General features: G+C 44.9%; 2 protein-coding genes and 1 long non-coding RNA gene across 3 annotated transcripts in view; all 3 read right to left on the bottom strand.

Annotated features, from left to right (window-relative positions):
* Nucleotides 1-889: 889 nt before the first annotated feature.
* LOC306924942 (mpv17-like protein) lies at nucleotides 890-4027 on the bottom strand (the record flags this gene model as incomplete). Its single annotated transcript, XM_079503622.1, has 6 exons — nucleotides 4015-4027; nucleotides 3343-3521; nucleotides 2180-2538; nucleotides 1434-1504; nucleotides 1266-1295; nucleotides 890-1045 (listed from the first exon to the last, which is right to left on the bottom strand). The coding sequence occupies exons 3-6, from the start codon at nucleotides 2526-2528 to the stop codon at nucleotides 890-892; spliced, it is 606 nt and encodes a 201-aa protein (XP_079359748.1). The 5' UTR covers nucleotides 2529-2538; nucleotides 3343-3521; nucleotides 4015-4027.
* A 12828-nt stretch (nucleotides 4028-16855) lies between these two features.
* On the bottom strand, nucleotides 16856-18226 carry LOC306925597. The gene is made up of 2 exons (XR_013790267.1): nucleotides 17213-18226; nucleotides 16856-16932 (listed from the first exon to the last, which is right to left on the bottom strand). It is a non-coding gene; the product is annotated as an uncharacterized lncRNA (long non-coding RNA).
* A 520-nt stretch (nucleotides 18227-18746) lies between these two features.
* The window catches only part of myh14 (myosin, heavy chain 14, non-muscle), a 92615-nt gene continuing 89221 nt past the window's right edge, over nucleotides 18747-22140 (bottom strand). Inside the window, exons 44-46 of the mRNA XM_079504485.1 lie at nucleotides 21895-22067; nucleotides 21335-21358; nucleotides 18747-20140 (exon numbers count right to left, since the gene is read on the bottom strand). Coding sequence (XP_079360611.1) covers nucleotides 19957-20140; nucleotides 21335-21358; nucleotides 21895-22067 — 381 coding nt within the window. The 3' untranslated portion in view covers nucleotides 18747-19956. The remainder of the gene's footprint in view (nucleotides 20141-21334; nucleotides 21359-21894; nucleotides 22068-22140) is intronic.

Genomic DNA, 22140 nt, shown 5'->3' with positions numbered 1-22140 from the left:
CATGTTCAATTAATCATAAATTCATTCATAGTTTTGACATTAATTCTAAAAGACCAGTGATGTAAAGAAACTAACTACACGTACTAAAGTAGCCCAAATAGGTACAATGTTTAGCTATTTACTTGTTACTTTACTGCAGTATTTCCAAGTTTCTACTATACTACATCGCAAAGGCAAATGTTGTACTTTTACTCCACTAGGCTATAATTATTTGAAAACTGTAGTTAAAACCACTTCAGACCTATATATGCAGTATACTTTGTCAATTTCAAAATAGGCGATCTGCAAGCTGCTTTGTGAGGCCTTGTGAGCTTGTATCTAGTGGTGCACAAAGGATTTTTATACATTTTAAAACGTGTGAAATGCAGGGCAGGAGGGGGACCTTCTGCATATATGAGCACTTTCACTTTTGGTACTTAATTCAAGTAAAAAAAATGTATCCCACGATTTTGTAACCAATTTTTCACCCCTGTGTCAATTATCTAATGTGATCCTGGGCTCATACACACCCTCCGCCAACCTGGGGAGAGCAACGGACTTGAACTCATGCTTCCTTCATGCATGAGTGTCCAAGTCGTTCCTTTACACCTGACAGGGGGGAGTTTCCCTGGTTGAACGTAGCGTGTGGATGGAAGGAACACGTTATTCCAACCAGTTCCTTTCCACTCCATCAGGCGCCCCGGCTGGCCAGGGGGAGGCAGTTTAGAGACCAGGATTACTGCATGTTTTTTGTGAGGGTACCTACCCTGCCAGTACTTTTGTACTTTTAAATTAAAAGTACATTTTGAACACCAAACTTGTAACAGACTATATCTACAATAATACAAATGTGAGTACTTCTTCCACATACACACATCACACATCACACGATGACGATGAGAGATCGTTTTTATTTTATTTGCATTCCTTCTGGGCCTGCAGTGGTTCCGCTGCTGCTGTGGGTCTGCTGCTGCCTGAGCTGGCACAGGTAGATTGTCCACACCAGGGAGATTCCTCCAGCAAACACTGTGCGAGCGACAGGGGGGACCAGGGTGAAGTTAACGGCCTAGGTAGATCAGAAACATACATTCTTCAGTCTCTCTCTGTGTGTGTGTGTGTGTGTGTGTGTGTGTGTGTGTGTGTGTGTGTGTGTGTGTGTGTGTGTGTGTGTGTGTGTGTGTGTGTGTGTGTGTGTGTGTGTGTGTGTGTGTGTGTGTGTGTATCCGTCTATGAGGTAACTGCAACCAAATGTTTTATTGTATCAAATAAATTGGATAAAAGTATACCTGCATTGAAGACCAATACACCACTCCAGTCTGTCCCAGTACAGAGAGAGACAGAGGAAAAAGGATAGATCGGTGATGAGACAGAGAGAATGTCAGAGAAATAGATAAATAGATAAATAGAGATGTTGGTGATTCAATGGGTGGAAATTAAACTAGTCTAAGATGTACCGTGTATGAAGTCCAAAACTTCTCTCTCCAGTCCTCCAACGGGTCCTCTTTGTTTTCTAGTAGACTAAGACCTTTAAAGACACAGATCGGTTTGTAAATACATATATTTTTTATAGAGGGACAGACAGTAGGCTGACAGGAAATAGGGGAGAGAGATGGGGGAGTGACATGCAGTAAAGGCCGTCGGGATCGGGAGTCGAACCCGCGGCACACTGCCAGACTCGGGCTACCGGCCAAGGTGCCTGGACCGCTGAGCCACGGCCCAGGCCTGATTAATCCATTTCTAATGGATAAAGCCTTGGCCTGGAAGAGAGGTCATCAGGTGGTCTCCAACCTTTTTTAGAGAGTGTTTCAACCCTTAACCACAATACTCTCCAGTTGGCGGGTCAGCAGTGATTGGCCAAATCACTGCCCCTCTCATCCAGGCTTCCAGCTATTGTCCTCTCTCTTATGCCAGAGCCAACAGGAGGCCTTTTGTGTGTTCTTTGGAATTACAGGCCCTGTCACTGAGAGGTCTCTAGGACTATTTGGTTTGATTCCTGCCTATAGGGTCCTCCTATAACGTCGGTCACACCAGACTGTTCGTCTGTGCAACATACAGTTAAAACACGACAGCAACACCAGCCACTGTTGGCGAACCCTTTCAAAAATGTCAAGTGGACCCTGATCCCGAAAGGATTGGGAGCCACTGATCTAACAGATCTACAATGATCAGATCACACACAATCCTTTTTAAATACACTCACCTATGAAGAAGGCACTGATGGTGGCGGGGGCCGCTACCAGTTGGTCCAGAACAACCTTCCCAGATATCTTCTTGATCCCACCCCCTGGCATCATCTTCTCCAGGCCCTTCAGCCAGTGGTAATTGAAGTTTGCGTGGAAACAGAAGCCCACCAGCGCTACTCTAGCGGTCTGGGACCAGTCTATAGCGGCCGTGTTGCCGAGCTGTGCCGAGTCCACCTCTGACGTGGTTCTTCTCCCTCCCTGCAGCATGCTCTGCTGTATGAGGTCAGCGGAGGCGAACAGGCTGGTGTATCCCGCCACATTGCTGATGTAGGGATGAGCTTTGAACAGCGCCCACACACGCTTCATGTTGTCACTGCTGTCCAAAAAGACACACACACATCTACATCACCATCACTACCACTAATACTACTACTGCTGTTACTGTTACGAACACAGAAAACACGGTGGCCGAACGGATTGCGGAGCGGTCTTGATACCGGAAGGTCGCCAGTTCGAATCAGCGGTCCGACACGTTAAAATTACCACCGCTGAAGTGCCCTTGAACAAGGCATTGAACCACTACGATTAAATGTTCTATGAGCAGGGCCTGGCTGGAAACAAGTTCTTGAGCTTAGCCCAGATACCCTGGGTAAATATAGTAATTATTATTAATAATATTATTAATAATTATTATTAATAATTATATATTATAGTATATAGTATTATTATTAATATTTTATTATTATTACATTATTATTATTATTATTATTATTAATAGAATTGTCCTTGTGTGTACTAAAACCATGAATACCATGAATACTGGCCTGATCAGAGCCCCATTGACCCATTATAAAATGAAAGTTAAATAAAATGAGTGGAAGAGGTACTTCTATGCCCTAGATGCTGGCAGTCTGCACAATGGCAAAATTAGCCGCAGACACACAGACAGACAGGCCCTCTTCTAGACAGCTAGACTCCTGCAGAGCCACACCGTAACAAACTAATGAAATTATTACAACGTGGCAGACATTGAAGAAGTGAATGTAAGGTGACAATTTGACACATACGTGTCAACAGAAATGATGAATACATGAATGAAAACGGCTGAATCATTATGCATCCACCCCTACCTAAACCTAACTGATCCCACTTCAAACAGACATGGCCTGAACTGACTTACCTTCCTGCGTGTGTCTCGTCCTCATTCACTGCTTAGATCACCGCCACACAAACACAAGAAACACCAGCCCCTTGCTGATTGGCTCTGTGGCGTGAGGAGGCAAATCTCCACCAGTCAGAGAGAAGCCTATAGAAGAAGTGAAGGACGGGCCTTTCTCAGCCTGGTCAAAGTTCTGTCACCTAGAATGAATGTGTGATAAGACTATCAGAGCCGGAGGACATCCAATATGGGATGAATGACTCACATTGATCCACATTGTAACAGCGTTGTCACAGGAATTGAGAGCATGAGATTCTGATGAATTGAATATGAAGGACCACCCATGCATGGCTTTGTTTCCATTGTGTTTTTAAATCCTCTTAGCAGACATTGCATTGAACTGTACTTTCCTTTGCTTTTCTTTCTTCCTGCAAACTGTTAATAAAGTATTCAATCAATCAATCAATCAATCAGATAGGAGGACTGTGTTATCTCGACTTCAAGGAAAAGGTAGCTAGGTCCTCAGCAAAGCTGTTTACAAAATACTGTACAACAAACCGATAATAAGTTCCACATCCTGGATGTGTAGTGTAGAGTAGACCAGAATGTCACCTATAATAACAACATGGCCACTGTCAAACGGAGTCTGGTTGACAGTGGATAACAATGTGCAAATACGTAGTTGCTGCTTACCACAAGAAAATTGGTCTCAATCAGTAAAAGGGTAAAGTTTAGCAGAGTAGACCCTACAGCAGATGACTGGCTGTCCAGTCTGTGACATGTGGTTGAACTATAAATAGCTGCCATTCCCGAAGAAATGCTTCTCTCTTCTGACTATATGGACTGTGCTGAGAGGCGCTGTCTTGCCTTGCACTGTCCAAAATAATGTACTACTACTATATGTTCAGACTGCCTGCATGGCATCCTAAATCAGATTGGGACTGATTGAATTCCTAATGGTTTTATCAAATCTGAATAGCAGGTCTGGAGTGGACGGCTGGCGTAGCTGTCTGGGCACATATAGGCTGCAAACGCCGCCTGACAGCGTGTTGTGGGTTTGTCACCCCCGATCCCGTTGAACTTGCTGTGTGTCACTCCCCATCTCTCTCTCCCCATTTGCTGTCAGTCTACTATCTCTATCAATAAAGGCAGAAAAAGCCCAATCGGATTTGAACCAAATTCTTATGTGGTTTGAAATCGACAGCTTGAATATCTGTGGTCGAAATAAGGGTCGTACAATTTACCAATTTATTGATCCACAACATGTTTGCACGTATCTCTCTCACATCTCATGAGGTTCTAAGGTCAACTATATTATTGAGGATTTCTACATGAACTGTTTGCGCTCTCACTGTTGTCTTGGAAGCTTTTTTCTAGGAACTGGTCTTGAAGTGATTGGACTTCAGGAATCTTGGAAAGCTTCACGTCTATGTTCCTTTGTATTTTCTAATAGTATGTACGGTATACGGTAGCTTCCCAGCAAGCCACATGACGTCATGATGACATCATGACCTCTGGTGACTCCGGTGACGTTCAGGACTAAGCCAGATCACAGCCCATATAGATGATTTTTACGTAATTTCCAGGACGTCTTCACCAGTTTAAATAGCTTATTCTGGACCAGATCTGACCAGTTATGATATGACCTAAATTAATCTGGCCTCGATCAGACTCTCTCTGATTCATACCAGGGACGTCCGTCTTAGTGGGCAGAATTTATGTTGGTTGAAATCAGGTGATATTCTGGGCCAGATCTGACTAGTCTTGGTTTGACTTGATCTGGCCACAATCAAGACGTCACTAATTCGTCCAGGTCCTGACCGTGCTGGCTGGGTTGTTTGGTTTTGGTACTTTGTGGTTGGGTTAGTCTGTAGATTGCTCTGGGTGTTAGTTGGGTGACAGTGAATGCTCTGAGAGACTCCAGGCTCTACCACATATGAGTCTCATCGAAGCCTACCGTTCGGCGTTGACTAGTATGTACAGTCTCAGCGAGCTGCAGGAGTTAACTTGTTGTGACCCATTTTCTTCATGTTTTGTCATAGTTTGTCTGGTGGGGCATAACCTCGCGTCACCAGGCTTTCCACCTCGGAGGAAAGCCTGGTCTGTGTTACAAAATATCCGTGTGAACCGGTCGGGAGCGGATGATATCGTTACGTCATGTTGTAGTATTGTTTTGTAGTCATCAGGCAGGAAGAATCATACCGGAACTTCCTTTTCCCTCAAACCGGAAGAATAACAATAAAAGCTCTCGTAGCCAGCGGCTTTTATTGAGAAAAATCGGTTTGAGGGAAAAGGAAGTTCCCCGTGATTGATGACTACAAAACAATACTACAACATGTAGTACGACGGTATAGCGATATCATCCGCTCCCGACCGGATCATAAACCCAAAAATGAATGCTGCCCCGGCTAGGTGGGGCTGATGGGTGTTTATTTCCCCGTGTGCTGAGGGTGTCCTGCCCTGACATTAAGGCCCCCCCCCCCCCCCCCCCACACACACACACACACACACACACACACACACACACACACACACACACACACACACACACACACACACACACACACACACACACACACACACACACGTACAAAACCTTTGTAAGGAAGAACAGCCTATTCATTCCAGCCGGCTTCCACGGCCCGTGTATACGTGCGTCAAATTCCTCCTTGCAGTAGAATCCTGAATGTCAATTAAAGTCACTAGCAACTGTGTGAGCTCTTCGCTCAGAGAATGTGTTAATTAGGGCCAGAGTTTAAGCTCATCAATTAAGTGCTCGTTAACAGCCTCAAACCGGTGCATTTGTGACTCCCAATACGTAACAGGCTGCCTTTAGTGAGGCACACAATGGGGACATGTGACCGGGCCACCCTTCCACAAACGTTTCACTCCATACTTAAATAATTGCCATTTTTCTTTTCAGTGTCTATTGCTTCCCTCTCCTGCTACATACACCCGTATGCGCGCACGCACACGCATGCACACTCTCTCTCACTCTCACTCTCTCTCACACACACACACACACACACACACACACACACACACACACACACACACACACACACACACACACACACACACACACACACACACACACACACACACACACACACACACACACACACACACACACACACACACACACACACAGAGAGACCGTTCTAATCAAAACCCACTCCTCTCCCTGCACCATTCCATTTCCTTCAAGCTGAATCCTCTCATGTACACAGCACTCTGAACAGCTCTATTAAAGGTAAGTAAGGATCTCTTTTTTTGTTGTTGTTGGACTGACCATATAGGACTCCTAAAACTTAGACTATAATGTTAGTAACACATGGAATGAACATAAGGTGCGCTAAACAGAGTGCAATTCTCCGCCAGGAGGCATATGTCATGGCTTGGGGCATGCGATGGCATTGTTTTGGGGCTGTGTGGATGTACTGAATGAAAAGGCGTGGTGCATGCACATCGGAGGGCATACGTTGGTCCGACATGCAGTAGTCCGACAAGCGTGGCCGGTTAAGACTCACCTGTGGCTCCGACATTCGTTGCCGGTTAAGACACATGCGTGGCAGGTTAAGACTCACCTGTGGCTCCGACATTCGTTGCCGGTTAAGACACATGCGTGGCCGGTTAAGACTCACCTGTGGCTCCGACATTCGTTGCCGGTTAAGACACATGCGTGGCCGGTTAAGACTCACCTGTGGCTCCGACATTCGTTGCTGGTTAAGACACATGCGTGGCCGGTTAAGACTCACCTGTGGCTCCGACATGCTGTCAGGGTTAGGTTAGGGTTTGGGGTATAGGGTGTCGGAATATTCTGTGTCGTGACTGTTAGTAAGTCGGACCAAAGATAAGCACGCCCATTACACCAATTCGGGGCATATAAGTGACAGGCTGCATATAAAGACACATCTTTGGACATTGACCACATCGGAAAGTAGTGGGCCATGTATTTTGGCACAGTTTTTTTGTGTGGCTTTCGCCTTTATTTTATTTTTATTTTTTTATGGAGGGACAGACAGTAGGCTGACAGGAAATGGGGAGAGAGATGGGGGGAAGACATGCAGTAAAGGCCGTCGGGATCGGGAGTCGAACGCGAGGCACACTGCCAGACTGGATTACCAGCCAAGGTGCCTGGACCGCTAAGCCACGGGCCAGGCCACGACGCCGTTCCTGACAGCCGCTTTTGTGGGACCGTCACGGGAGGAAGAGAGCTCTGTAATGTCATGGATGGTATGACTGCATACTTTGACAGTCAATTGTACAGGAAGCTGAAACGTAATTGCATGAAACGTACACATTCAGGAAGGTGGCAGACAATGCCAGCTGCTCCAGGGGGGAACCCAGGGTCAGGACAGAGACTTAGGCCTCACTCAGACCTTTACTGCATTGCTGTATGCTTGTTGGATGAATGTTGTGTAGTGTCATGGCCCAATGCATTTCCAATGGAAGTCACATGGTTTGTAGTCCACATTTTGGACTACAAGCTGTTGTATGGCTTTCGGCTGTGTTTCGACTGCGCCCCTCCCCCTCATACAACACAAATGTTGTGTCAAACCATGTGACTCCCATTGGAAATGCATTGCGGCGGCCATGACACTACACAACATTCATCCAACAAGCATACAGCAATGCAGTAAAGGTCTGAGTGAGGCCCTAGGCTGAGCTCACACCTTTCATGCAATTCTCTGTGCTCGTTGGGTGTTGTGTCATGGCCGCCCAGCGGCCCAATGCATTTCCAATGGCCGCCCCTCCCCCTCACCCAACATTGTGTTGTGTGAGGGGGAGGGGCGCAGTCGTCCGCCCCTCCCCCTCACACAACACAATGTTGGGTCAAACCATGTGACCTCCATTGGAAATGCATTGGGCCGCTGGGCGGCCATGACACAACACCCAACGAGCACAGAGAATTGCATGAAAGGTGTGAGTGCACCCCTAGATGGAGAGAGAGGGAGAAGCAACAGATTAGTCTGTGTACACTGCCGTGCCGGTATAGGCCACAGCAAGCAGTACAAATGAGTGGATGTACACTCATTTGTTTTTCACAAATGTTTTATATACGTTTAAAAACATTGAACTTTATTTCATAATGTAAGTCAAATGGACTTAAGTGAGATCCACATTGGAGACTAGGGGCAGTATTATGCGTGTCTTAAGTACCAGGTCTTATTACTTAACTTAAGACCTGGAGGCGTGATCAATGCCATTTGGCTATTCTGAGTGGCCAAACAGCATTGACCACGCCTCCAGGTCTTAAGTTAAGTCATAAGACCTGGTACTTAAGACACGCATAATACTGCCCTAGATCTGTTCCCTGGGAGGGTGTCACTCATATCACAACACACACCCATTTTGCGCTAAAAAAACGGAGCGACAGAAATCACTGCCGCTGCCGGTGTGAATTGAGCAGTGGTGGGAAAAGTACTCAATGGTTTTACTTCAGTAAAAGTACCAATACTGTCTGCAATTTAGAACTACTTCGTTACAAGTAAGTACGGAATTGAAAATGTACTTGAGTAAAAGTACAAAAGTATCGGCATCAATATGTACTTAAAGTACTAAAAGTAAAAGTACTCATATTGCAGAATGTCCCATTTCACAAGTTCAAAATGTGTACAAAATCTATTGAAAATAGCACATGCGTTGCGACGCATTGTGAGCTTGTAGATCTGCTATTTTCAAATGGCCGAAATGTATAGGGTTGAAGTGGTTAATGTATGTTTTCTAATCAAAATTTAAATCGCCAAAGTAACTAGTAAAGTTAAAGTTTTCAAATGATTGGATAGTGGAGTAAAAGTACAACTTTTGTCTCGGAGATGTAGTGGAGTAGAAGTAAAAGTATTGGAAATTGGAAATACTCAAGTAAAGTACAAATACCTCAAAATTGTACTTAAGTACAGCACTTAAGTAAAAGTACTTAGTTACTTTCCACCACTGGAATTGAGTGTAATCACTTCTCTCTTTTTTTCAATTTTCGATCCCCTCGGCTTCGTCTCCAGCTCCTCCCACGACCCTCTCTCTCTTCCTGCTTCGTCTCCAGCTCCTCCCACGACCCTCTCTCTCTTCCTGCCACGACGCCATGCAGCCGCCTGCCTCCATGCCGCCGCTCAAACCCGGGCTGGAGCGAGGGCTTCCCTGGGGTCGCGACCTCTTCACCTTTGTGACCTCGGCGGCGGGTCACGTGATGAGGATTCTCCAGAAGCCGCGGAAAAAGCGGCCGTCCAAGCGGCAGGTCAACCATCGGAGGTTCCTACACAACATGATCCAGAGGTGTGTGTGTGTGGTGACCTATAAAGGCTAATTTATAGTTTGCTGAATGGCCATGAAAGTTATGACTCCTCAACTGACAACATGATTGAGTTGAAGTCATTTTTTAGGTTTGATTAGGTTTAATTGTCAGCATCAAAGGACAAGAAGAACATATAAATGTTTTTATCCCACGATTTTGTAACCCATTTTTCACCCCTGTGTCAATTATCTAATGTGATCCTGGGCTCTACACACCCTCCGCCAACCTGGGGAGAGCAACGGACTTGAACTCATGCTTCTAAAAAAAAAAGTGCATACGTAACCGACCACATTAAATCTAAAACTAAAAAAGAAATAAACATTGATTCAAAATGTCATGCTTTAAATTGAAGAGTTGAGACCATCTAAATCTAAAAGGGCTCAGAATAAATGATGGACTTAAATGGTTCTTTGTCTCATATATACCATAAGTATACAGGCATAAGTGGTTATACGGTTAAAACTATGAACAATTGAACATAATAACTTCATCTAACCTCACTAATATCCTCGACCCGTCTCTCTTAACAGGAAGTTTGCAGACATCGAGGCAGCAAACCATCGTCTGGCCTCGGCTCTCTTCTCAACAGAGCAGGAGAATAAAGTTCCCTGTCTGTCAGTGAGAGAGGAGCAGTCCCACAGCGCGTCCCGGGGTGCCTCCCAAACCCATCCAGAGGTTCCCTGTCTGTCAGTGAGAGAGGAGCAGTCCCACAGCGCATCTCGGGGTGCTTCCCAAACCCATCCAGAGGTTCCCTGTCTGTCAGTGAGAGAGGAGCAGTCCCACAGCGCGTCCCGGGGTGCCTCCCAAACCCATCCAGAGGCAGATACGCTCAGCGATGCCCTGAAGGACACAAAGAGACTTTCAAAGTCTGGCTCTGATTTCTCTCACGGCTCACCTGACCCAACCGAAGGCAGTACAAAGAGTCAGTCAAACTCTGGCCAGCAGTGGACACTGAACCACAAATGTCAGTCCGACACTTACACGGCGATAAGCAGTCAGGACAAAGGAACGCACACATACGCCGGCCGCAAGAAAGCCAGCGGAGACCGCAAGCTGGTTGAAATACCAGAACATGTGAATGTTTGGGAGGAGCACTTTCAGACGGGGCACTGCTACGGTCACGAAAACCCAGCGGAAGCGGCCAACAGACCCCCACAGAGCAGTCTCTGTTGTAGCTGGACCGAATGTGACTCACTCTCCAAGATCATTCCGCTGAGTCATCATAACCTGGACACCTGTGACTCACCGTCCCTCTCTCTGGAGCTGTCTTTGTCCCTCTCCCCACTTTCTCTGGAGTCGTGCGACTTCTCGCTCCAAATGCTCCCGGACATCCCAGCATGTTCCCTGCAGCCCAAGAAGGACGCAGCCCACTGCGTAGTAGAGGGTCAGCACCAGCATATGGACGAGATGTATCCGCTGGAGTCGGACGTTGGCGATGGAGACTCAGCGGCCTGCGTGGAGGGCTATGTCGACAGCGTCCACGACGCTTACCGGGCCGACGGGGGCACCTACTGGGGAGGGGCCGGCGGGAGGGGCACCGATGACAACGTTTGTCTGGAACAACCAGAGATCTTTGTGGACAAGATGATACTAGTTCACAGAAGCAACGGTCATTCTGCAAGTGAGGTAGGGCGTTCTTCAGAAGTGAACTATGGCTATGGACGTGGTGGTGGCGGCGGGAGAGACCATGGAGACATGGTGGGAGAGACTCTGTGCTACCAGGAACAACAGGGGAATTCACATTGTAGGATGGCGAGTGAACGGCAGGAGCCAACAGAGATAGACTTTAGCTGTTTCGAGCCGTCCGCCCACTGCGAAGGCGTCGTCCCAAATCAACTTCAAAGCACATCCGAGACTTACCGTTACGACATCTTACCGGAGACGTCCTCCTGCATGTACCAGGTTCCCCGGCGGCGAGAGAGTTGCTTCATGGCGCTGGGTGGCGTCGGGACTCCTAAGAACGTGTCCTTTGAAGGCGTGGCTCAGTCCTTCTCCATTCCTCCTCAGTTCTCCTCCCAGCAGCAGCATCCCATTCTCAGCCTGCCCCTGGAGGAGGACTGGCTGTTCACTGATATCTTACAGGACAGGAAGTCACCTGACCCGAGTAATGGGCAGGGAGGGTCATTTGTTACAGCATAATCTGTTCCCCAAAACTAGGAGGTGAATCGTTTGAACTAAGGGCATCGTTTAGTGCTAAATACAGCACAGCCAATTGATGACAGTTACCTTTTCGTAACTCAAAGTGATTCAACACTATAAAGTGCTTTTCAAAAAGGTTCACACATAGCAGATGTACAAGCTTGCATTTCGTGCCACGCTGTGAGCTTGTATATTTGCTATTGCTAACACTAAAATCTAAAATGATACATGCTTTCCGGGTTTTAATGGGTTAAGACATAGCTCTGGGCGGACACGCACGCACCCTTTCTAATAGACCATCTTCTTGTAGAGCCTGGTATAAAAACAGTACAGAAGCTGAAGCTGTCAGCAGCAAATTCGAGTGCAACTCTCGTGGGAAATTCTGATTTGAAATAGACTCTCTTAATGCCTCTTCTTCTTCTTCTGCGTGCGTGCGGGCGTGTGTGCGTGCGGGCGTGTGTGCGTGCGTGTGTGCGTGCATGCGTGTACACTTTAACCATTCAAACCCGATATACTTCATTGACCGGAGTCCCCCAAGGGTCTATAGTAGCCCCCCACATTTTCTTTCTTTTCAAAATATTTTTATTGTAATTTCAATAATATAAATCTCAGAGGTCATAGGGCAGACATAATGAAAATAGGTTATTGCACAGAACATGCCCCTTCAAGACAAAAGAAAAAACATTTCTTCCCCTTCAAGTCCCGATTTAGTAAAAGGCCCCCACATTTTCCACCATTCTTGCCTCACTGAATGTTTTCTCCAGAATAGGTTCATGTGGTTAAACTGAAATCGATGAGCTCAACCTGTAAGAAAATGTGTTAAACAAACAAAACAGCTGTAAAGTGGCCTCATTCATCATGGGGTACAGTTCTGTCAGTGTGTGTGTGTGTGTGTGTGTGTGTGTGTGTGTGTGTGTGTGTGTGTGTGTGTGTGTGCGCGCGTGCGTGTACTCGGTGTAAAATAACTGTGATGGTGGCGTTGTGGTCCAATGTCTCGTACTGTAAGTAAATAAAACAAGATAGACGCAGTGTCCCATTCTGGGCGGGAACCCCTTTTGGTGTTTTAAGCATTATGTTATGCTTTAGCTATTGAAAAATAGCAGATCTACAAGCTCACGAGTCACGAGTGCCACGCTACGAGCTTGTAGGTCTGCTATTTTTGAAAAATCGTGAAAATGTGGCGCAAATGTTTGAATATATATATTCTTTCAGAGCGAACATTGTCAACTCAAATCTTTGCTTCTGGAAGGTCCCTGGAACAACATATTTTCAGATATATATTTTCACATATTTTTGGGGGTCCTTGACATGTTTGAGAACGACTGCCATAGAAACATAGGGTTTTTCAGAAAACTGTCAGGATTTAGAAGGCATTTGTAGAATCGCCCTCAGGTCTAAAACACTGTTAAACAGATCTCCTGCCAAGCGTGTTGCTGTGTGGCTGTGAAAAGACCGCAGGGCAGTGGTTTTCAACCATTTTCATATCAAGGACCATTGTTTATTTGGTATTTGAGCCACGGACCACCATTTGATGACATTTAGCCTCTCAGACCCTAAACTAAAGAATATTTCGTTGTCGTTGGATAAGATTATGTCCACAACTCTTTCCAAATTGATGTTGGCAGCATAGGAGAGACAACAGATAACAATTCTTCCACATTCTATAATTGTGTAGATTTCTTGTAAATTGGTAAATGGTAAATTTATATAGCGCCTTTATCCAAGGCGCTTTACAGAGATTGTGCATTACATTCACCCATTCATACACCGATGGCAGCGGAAACCATGCAAGGCACCAACCAGCACATCGGGAGCAATTAGGGGTTCAGTGTCTTGCTCAAGGACACTTCGACAGTGACTCTGGGGTAACCCGGGTTCGAACTGGCAACCTTACGGTTGCCATCCAGGCACTCTACCCCTGAGCCACCGCATGCAGATGTTTTAACAATAATGTAACTCTTGAGAGCGTAAAATGAAACCAAAAATGAAACCAAATGGACCCATAAGGGTACATTTGGTTTAATTTTACGCTCTCAAGAGTTAATATCTATAAGGGTCCATTTGGGTACCAAGTTAACAAATCTCCATAATTTAGCTGGGGACCACCTGGAACCCCCTCAAGGACCACTGGTGGTCCCCGGACCACTGGTTGAAAACCCACTGCTGTACTGCACTCATTTATGATACATTTTCTCTATTATTAAGGTTATTTTTGCAGTCAGTTTGAGGGGGGGGGGGGGGGGGGGTCGCGATACATGGCCAAAGCATTTCCGGGGGTCCCCCCAGCCAAAAACGTTGAGAACCCCCTGCTGTATATAAGGGATAAGTCAGTGAAGACTTCATTGTGTGCATGACATGTTGTACACGTATGAGATGAGTGTGTTTGAATCCATGACAATGTGTGCAACATACACCCCTCTCCCCTTCCCCCCCAAAGAACCAAGCACAGGAACGCAGAGCTGAAAACCAATGACATATATTAAAGTCAGATTTTCTTCAGAATTACAGCATCATGAACAAAATGAGTCTAAAACAATAAAACACATTTTCAAAAATGTTTCAAGTTCCACAGTAGCCATAAACAAACAGAGAGAGAGAGAGAGAGAGAGAGAGAGAGAGAGAGAGAGAGAATCAACACCATCGTTGAATACCCAAAAGAGTACCAGACACACACAGATCTTCAAGACAAAGTAATCTCTACGATAACTGTATCTATGGATGTGGAAAGGTTATTCACACAGGTATAAATTCCTCTGCGAAAATCTAACTCCAAAGACAAGAACGTTAGCGCATCTGCTGACACGGCCAGTATAAATTAGTTGAAATCGAGATTGGTCAACTTTATCCTGAAGATCTATCTTTGTGTGTGTGTGTGTGTGTGTGTGTGTGTGTGTGTGTGTGTGCGCGTGTGTGCCACAATAATACCTTTTTAAGTTTAGGTATTCACCACTGGAACGATATATAGGACTTTGGTTTAACACCACAAATAAAAATACTGAGAAGGCGCATCCTTTCAAAAGATCTAAATAGAAGATAAATTAACACCTTTGAAGAAGCACCGGTTTGATATATCCTTCTACTGGCGGAACGTCTCGTTGCTGCAGTTTTAATCTCTATTCCTTCGAGAAGTTCGTCCAGTGTCACCTGAACGCCAGATTCAGACAAAACATATAAACATTTGGAAATAATCACAGATAAATGAGAACACCGTCAGTGATAACCTTTTGCTGCGATGAAACGTATGTTGTGTCTCGCAGCTCATTTTACAATTTCAGCATTGTTCCGTTTCCAAACTCTCCAAATAATTAGTAATCTGACGATGTCTGTGTTTAAACCCCTACTAGTGGTGCATAAAGTGCAGCAATTCAACACAGGAACATACATGAACAACCCCCCCCCCCCCCCTCCCCCACGCAAACCTTCAAACAGAATCATTTACATATCACTAAAGAGGACAAATCATACAGAAAGAGAAAGAAACCCCCACTCTGGCAGGACATTAAATATATGTCATTGTTGTTCAGTAGTCAAACAAGGTCAATCTTAACGCCCCCCAAATCCAACCATGCTTTGATCTTTCTTCACTCGTTGCTAACATTGAATCAAGCTGAAAGCTTTCAGCTTGGCAAGAAAAAAGAAATAGCTTATCATCATCTAAAAGAAAAAACATATATTTTGGACTTTAGGACAAGGCAGACATTGGGCCCTGGACCGGAGCCATTGTCCATTGACACAGGCTCACTGCTGTTTTGTTCGTCAGTGCAAATATTACTTTTGCATTGTAGTTTGGAGTTAAAGGTAGTGTTTTTTTTCTGAGCCTCGCCCTGTACACATTACAACAGAGACGCAAAGGTAATCAAAAATCAATTATCTCAAGCAGACAAACCCTGTTTACCTAATTGATACAGGCCCTGTGTGGAATCAATGTCAAAACACCTACTGCATTGTTTCATCCCTGGCTCTATATGGACTTCCAGAATGGAATTAGGAACATGGAGGACATGGAACTATAACATATCTATAGCAACCTCCATTGTCATCTCAATTCCACAGCCTTTGCTATTACCTGCTTGTTGTCTCTCAAAAAATAAAAAGGTATAATCCACATATCATTATGTAACAGATTTATAGTGAATTTAAGCAGCATAATGTCCTGGCCTGTTTAAGACGGTGTTTCCAATAGATAAGATCCCTGTACACACTCACAGCTGTCTGGCCTACAGGTCCGTGGGGAGGTTTATCCACAAACACACACAAACGGGACATTTTGTTAAATGACACGCAAACAAAATGATCACAAACATGTCAGGGGAAACTGAGATGTTTCTTATATGCGGAAAGAAATCTTGCTCAAATCAAACCTGTTGTTTTTGTTTTGTTTTGACAACAAATGCATCAATCAAATGTTATGATTCTTTAGCTTGAAAAACATACATTTTTACTTCAGAGATATGCACGACGTCATATCAAGATATTTGTTAAAAACAAAATGTCGATTTGGACGATTCATCCCACATCGCCTTCCGAATCTACTACTACAGTACTACTACTGTTTAACTGGTCTTCTGGTAGTTGTTCTACTGTGGGAGGCTTAGAACCTCTTTTCTAACAAACTCATACGGGTCAAATCTCTGGAAGTCAGTGGAAAACCTTTTGCACACCGCTACTGCTGTCGGCAACACTAGTCATTAAGCCTCGAGTTATACGCAGATGCACACAGGTGTCGCACGCAGAAAATAGCAGATCTACAAGCTCACAATGCACTGTGCTGCAATATGTTGTGAGCTTGTAGATCTGCTATTTTCGGCGTGCGAAACTAGTGCCACACAACTGAGAATAAATCGGGCTTTACTGCTACTCTTTCACTACACGCTGAAGTCCCTTTTCTCATCCATACGCCCACCATTTGGTTAAACACACACACTTTGTTTCAGTGGATACTTTACACAGTTAAAATTGATAAAAATCAATATTACATTGTACAAGATGCTTGTTTAAACAAAAAACAAACAGAATATGTTAAAAGACAAACTTTCACACTTCGTTCTACACAGGTTGCTTTCAGAGTTAAAAGTCGCTTTGCTGTCATACGTAACTTTCTTCCCTGTTAAAAAGGCCAAAATGAAACGCCAAACATTTTCCACATTTCTCTCTCTCGCGGTGACATTAAAACCTGATGGCTCTAGTTCTAATAATCAGCTTAGCAAGGCTGCTCACTTATGGGAGTTTGCGCCTCCTGGCGTGAACACAGAAGCATTTATTTATAAGCTCACAGACAATAGATGGCTGGGACTTTAGGACGCAATGACGTTGACCCCGCCCGCCGGTGCACTGGTATAACAGTGCGTCAACGCCCTGCGGCTTCATTCGATAACAATTGTTCTCTTCTCAAGCAAACAAGAAGGGAATCTTAGTGAGCAGCCTTGCTCGCTGTTATAGAACTTTGGTTACATTCGTAACCCCCAGTTCTCCACCAGTCAACCACTTAAGTCTTCCGAGGTCGTCCAGCTCTCACCTCACAATGGAAACAGAAAACAAACACACTGACGCTGCCATATTTACGCTTAGTTCCTCTACGTTGAAAAGTTTTGTCAAGTTCAAGCTAAAAAAAAAAGAACAGAACCCGACATCAGTGCTGTCAATACCAGTAGTACTCACATTGATCGTTCATTAATAATCATAAGGACAGTGCTCGCCAACAAGACAAAAACAATGCAACAGGCAATCAATAACTTATTCATATTTAGATTGATACAAAGTATAGGAATCTGACTGCTTGTTGTCAATAAGAAGATAAGAAGCAATGTGTTTAAGACTTTAGTTAAATAAACTATCTAGTACTACCTAGCTACCTCCCTACCGCAATACCTAACTACCTATCGTTACATAATATTACCTACCATTACTGGATGTGTTGAAAAAGGTTATAATTTATTTTAAACAAATCCTAAGTTGCTTTTTTTACACCATAAGCATTTATGAAATTATGTTATTGTATAATATTACTGTGCCATAGCATTATTATGACACAATATATATGAAATCTTCATATATATGATATGAAAAATGGATCTATGTGTAAAGAGACTCGTGGAGTGAACCGTAGATACTGTTCCGGTTCCTTATGATTGATCAGCCATGTTCAATATTTAAAAAAAGCTGATGCTGGCTTTATCCGTTGTCTTTTCAATGTGACTTTTGTTGATCGGATATGCGCCCAATCAAAACGCAGCTGCGTCACCACCATACGCGTGACACTTCAACGCGTCATATTGGATGTAATATTCCTTAGGCAAAAAAAAAGAAAAACGGAAAGACAAAAAAAAGACAATATGGAAAATAATGGCACTTGGTGCGAGAGAAAGCCTTATTTATTCATGTGTATCTTTGTAATTGTGGCAGGGCGCGTGTACCACAGAGGAAATGAGTATATGTTTAATGCTGATATTGTGTTCCTATTGCGCGTCATCAATCTGGGTCTATACCATAGAGTATATAAAGGATAGAGACCGAACTGGAGCACTAGCCCCGCCCCCAAGCTATTCATTTCGATGAAGTTGCTCAGTGGCGTTTTGAAGCACCCGGAAGACTGCCGGAAGTACCTCCTCCGGACCTCAAATTTGAGGTCTGGGGTGACGTATGGGTGACGTAGGGAGTGATGGTCCTACGTGTTAAAGCACGGGTCCGCCTGCAGTCCTTCCTCTTACCACTAGGGCCCAGTGCTTCAACGTTGGAGCGCCTCACTGGCCCCTTGGTCTATACGCTGCGGCACATACTGTAAATAAAACACAAATCTACACACAACACGCGTTGTGTAGGGAAGAAGACCCGAGGCTTGATGTTTAGTAAAATGATCCAGGCATCGCCCACACACACACACCTCACTGGAGATCTCAGCAATCTCGGCAGCCAGATCTGGTCTGGTCTGGTCTGGGAGCATACAAACTGCACAGCTATCAAACAAAACGTTGACCGGAGTCCCTCAGAGCTCTGTGATAGTGTCTTCTCTCTGTTTTTTTGCTCTACATTAAATATATTCGCCGAAATAGATCTTCTATTTTCTGTAAACGTTTATCCCCCCCCAAAAAATACAGATGCTGCATGGGGGATGGTATAGGGATCATCACATGGTCAGTGCTTTACGGTGCGTTCGGACAAAAGTTGCATTGAAAAGACAAGATTTCGATTGATGCGCGCGTACAATTACATTAACTCATGACTGGCTCTCTTTCGCTCTAAATACAACTCTTTTGAGTTCTTCGAGCTGCACTTTCTTTCTGGTCTAATTAAGATTATGGCAATTGTAAAATTCCAAGATATTTTATTTATTTATTTTTTTGTTTGTTTTTCTTTTCCTTTCTTTTCTTTTTTACTGAAATATAAAATATGTTAAGTTGTCTGCCATGCTAGCGGCCAGTTTAATTTCTCTTCCCAACTTAAACTTTATTTTCCTTTTTTCTGCAAAGTGTAGATTGTCTGAACACCTTTCCGGAACTATTGTCAATCTTTGCATTCTCTTTCAGAAGAAGCCCAGGCAGATTATAAAGCAAAAGAGAAAAAAAGAGAAAGGGAAAAAAACAAAATAAAGAAATCTCCCCATCATCAAAGAGCTAAACATGGCTTCATATTGAACTGGCTCCTAAAGGAGATCACAGCATCCATATATTGTTTCCTGCCATGGTTTCGTAAGCACTGTACAGCATCCTTGTATCCTGCATACAAACAAGCTTCCCTCCCTCACTTAAGACCTCTGGGAGATGTAGTTTGGTTTCCCCAGAGGCACACTGTATATATACTGTAGGTAGAGACATTGCAGACATCGCACAAAGTCTGTGGTTTTTCTGTTCTGTGAAAAACAAATGTCACTTCCCAGTTTTCCAGTTGGTCTCCGGCTCGCTCTCGCTGCAGTTGGTTTGCGGGTATATGCACGTGTTCTCTGCTCACGCTGGCAAAAAAAAGTAGCCGATATTGTAAAAAGCGTAGATGCACCAGTCGGTTTGTTTACACAGTACCTAAGTGTGATTGTGTTCACTCCTAATGTGCGCACTGGACACGGAGTACATCGGTGCGAATTTGCATTCATGTACTATGTTACTCCGTTATGTGCTGTGTGTGTGTGTGTGTGTGCACGTGTGTGTGTGTGCACGTGTGTGTGTGTGTGTGTGTGTGTGTGTGTGTGTGTGTGTGCGTGCGCGCCTGCAGTGTCACTCGGTGTTGTTGATGCTGTATGGTGGTGGGCCGCCGTCGTCCGAGGACGGGGTGGGGGTCCCCGGAGCACCAGAGGAGGGCGTCGGGGAGGCCGGGGGGTCCTCGGAGTCAGAGTTCTCCAAGGAGAGGTCGTCCACCAGCGCTCGACGGCCACGCATGGCCAGAGGCAGTGGAGCGCGCCTGTGGAAGAGTAGCTTTTGTTTAGTCATTAGAACGTGAGACAGGTTTACAGGCAGTGGATGGAGCGCGTTAATGTTCATTGATAATGAACACCTTATCGCTCCGAGCTTTTATGGAGCCCACTATTGCGCGTTTTCTAATATTTCGCGGACCACCATCTAAAATTAAATGAAGTTAAATGAAATGTTGCCTATCAGTATCATTAAATCAACCATTCATTAATGTGCTATAAGTATAATAAGTATATTATGTACTGTAATAATTACGAATAAATGTCTCTTCAGCTCTTTATAAAAGGTATTTAACCAAAAGATATCACTTGGACTACATATTACTAGGGCCTTCAAATATAGTACTTTTCAAACAGACAGAAGGCAAGTAACCTTTTTACTTTTGTAAAATAACATTGAAGAAACTGTTAACTGGTTGTGTACTGTCTACTGTCTGTTTGTGCCAGCATGGGTGATTAGATTTAATTCGCCTCTTGTCTTGATTGTTTAAACATGAAGTTTAAACCTGAATGCTTAATAACGGGATACCGGGTACTAGATAAATTTGTCATGGAGTTTGTAATGGGCTCGGGTTTCGAGCGCCATCACAGGGAGAGTGAATTTCTGGTTGCTGACTCGCAAACGAGAGCACAGATAAAGAGGACCGACTTGGACTGACAGTGACGGACCGTGTGATCATTGTCAGACAGGTACAATCCCAAAGTTCTACCAGAGTTAAAACAACTATTTTCTGCTGGTAAAAAATCTGAGCGTGCGTGCAGTGCGTGTATGTGTGTGTGTGTGCACGCATGGTATGCAAAGGGAAACGGAAAATAAGTTTGAGAGACCGGGAAAATCCTAACCGAACAAGTCCATAGATTGGACAAACTAAAGCCTTGTGACTTCTAATCGTTACTGTGGTTATTCCAACGAGACAAGGAGCAGGAAGAGACGGTCCGAGCAAAGACATAATAAAGAAAATGAACTTAAAGTGAAATTAAGGTAATGGAATTAATGATCACAGTGATGATTAATCACACAGAAAAACTAATGATGGTGTATCATGCAAAACATGCTAGCACATGCAGTGTGTACACAGCACACACACACACACACACGCACGCACACATACACACAAACGCGCAGTCCCGCACACACACGCACGCACTCACGCATGCACGCACACAGTGTCAGTGTGACCTACTTGTCTGGTCTCCATTCAGGCAGGCTGAGTGACGGACGGTGTGATGCAGACAGGTGTGTTAGATGTGACAGGCACAGGGCGGGGGGGGGGGGGGGGGGGGGGGGGGGTTGTTAGGTAAAAACACAGCCACAGAAAGACAGCAACAAAAAAAACACACAGACCAAACCATGATGTTAACAGAGGGCAACGAATGAACAAATTATTAACGTTAAAAATATAGTCATGCAGGACAGGTGTGAGAAAAACAGCTCATGCACGTGAACAGCTATTAGGCACGCACGCACGGTCACGCACGGTCACACACAGTCACGCACAGTCACACACAGTCACGCACGGTCACGCACAGTCACGCACAGTCACGCACAGTCACGCACGGTCACGCACGGTCACGCACGGTCACGCACAGTCACACACAGTCACGCACAGTCACACACAGTCACACACAGTCACACACACACAGTCACACACAGTCACACACACACAGTCACACACAGTCACACACACACACACACACACACACACACACACACACACACACACACACACACACACACACACACCTGAGCTGGTTGCGGAGGGCGCTGATCTCTCGGCTCATGCTCTGGCTGCTGTCCGTCAGCTCCTCCAGCTCGCGCTGCAGCTTCCTGCGCTGAGCGTTGGAGCGAGAGTTCTCCTCCTCCACCTCCTCCAGCTGACGCTTCAGCTGACGCAGCCTCACCATGGACTTATCCAACTGGACGGGGGAGGGAGGGAGAGAGAGAGAGAGAGAGAGAGAGAGATAGAGTGTGAGAGAGAGAAATGTTTGT

This window comes from Electrona antarctica (genome assembly GCF_951216825.1).
Source record: "Electrona antarctica genome assembly, chromosome: 6".
Classification (NCBI taxonomy): Eukaryota; Metazoa; Chordata; class Actinopteri; order Myctophiformes; family Myctophidae; genus Electrona; species Electrona antarctica.
This window is presented reverse-complemented; position numbering and strand designations above follow the sequence as displayed.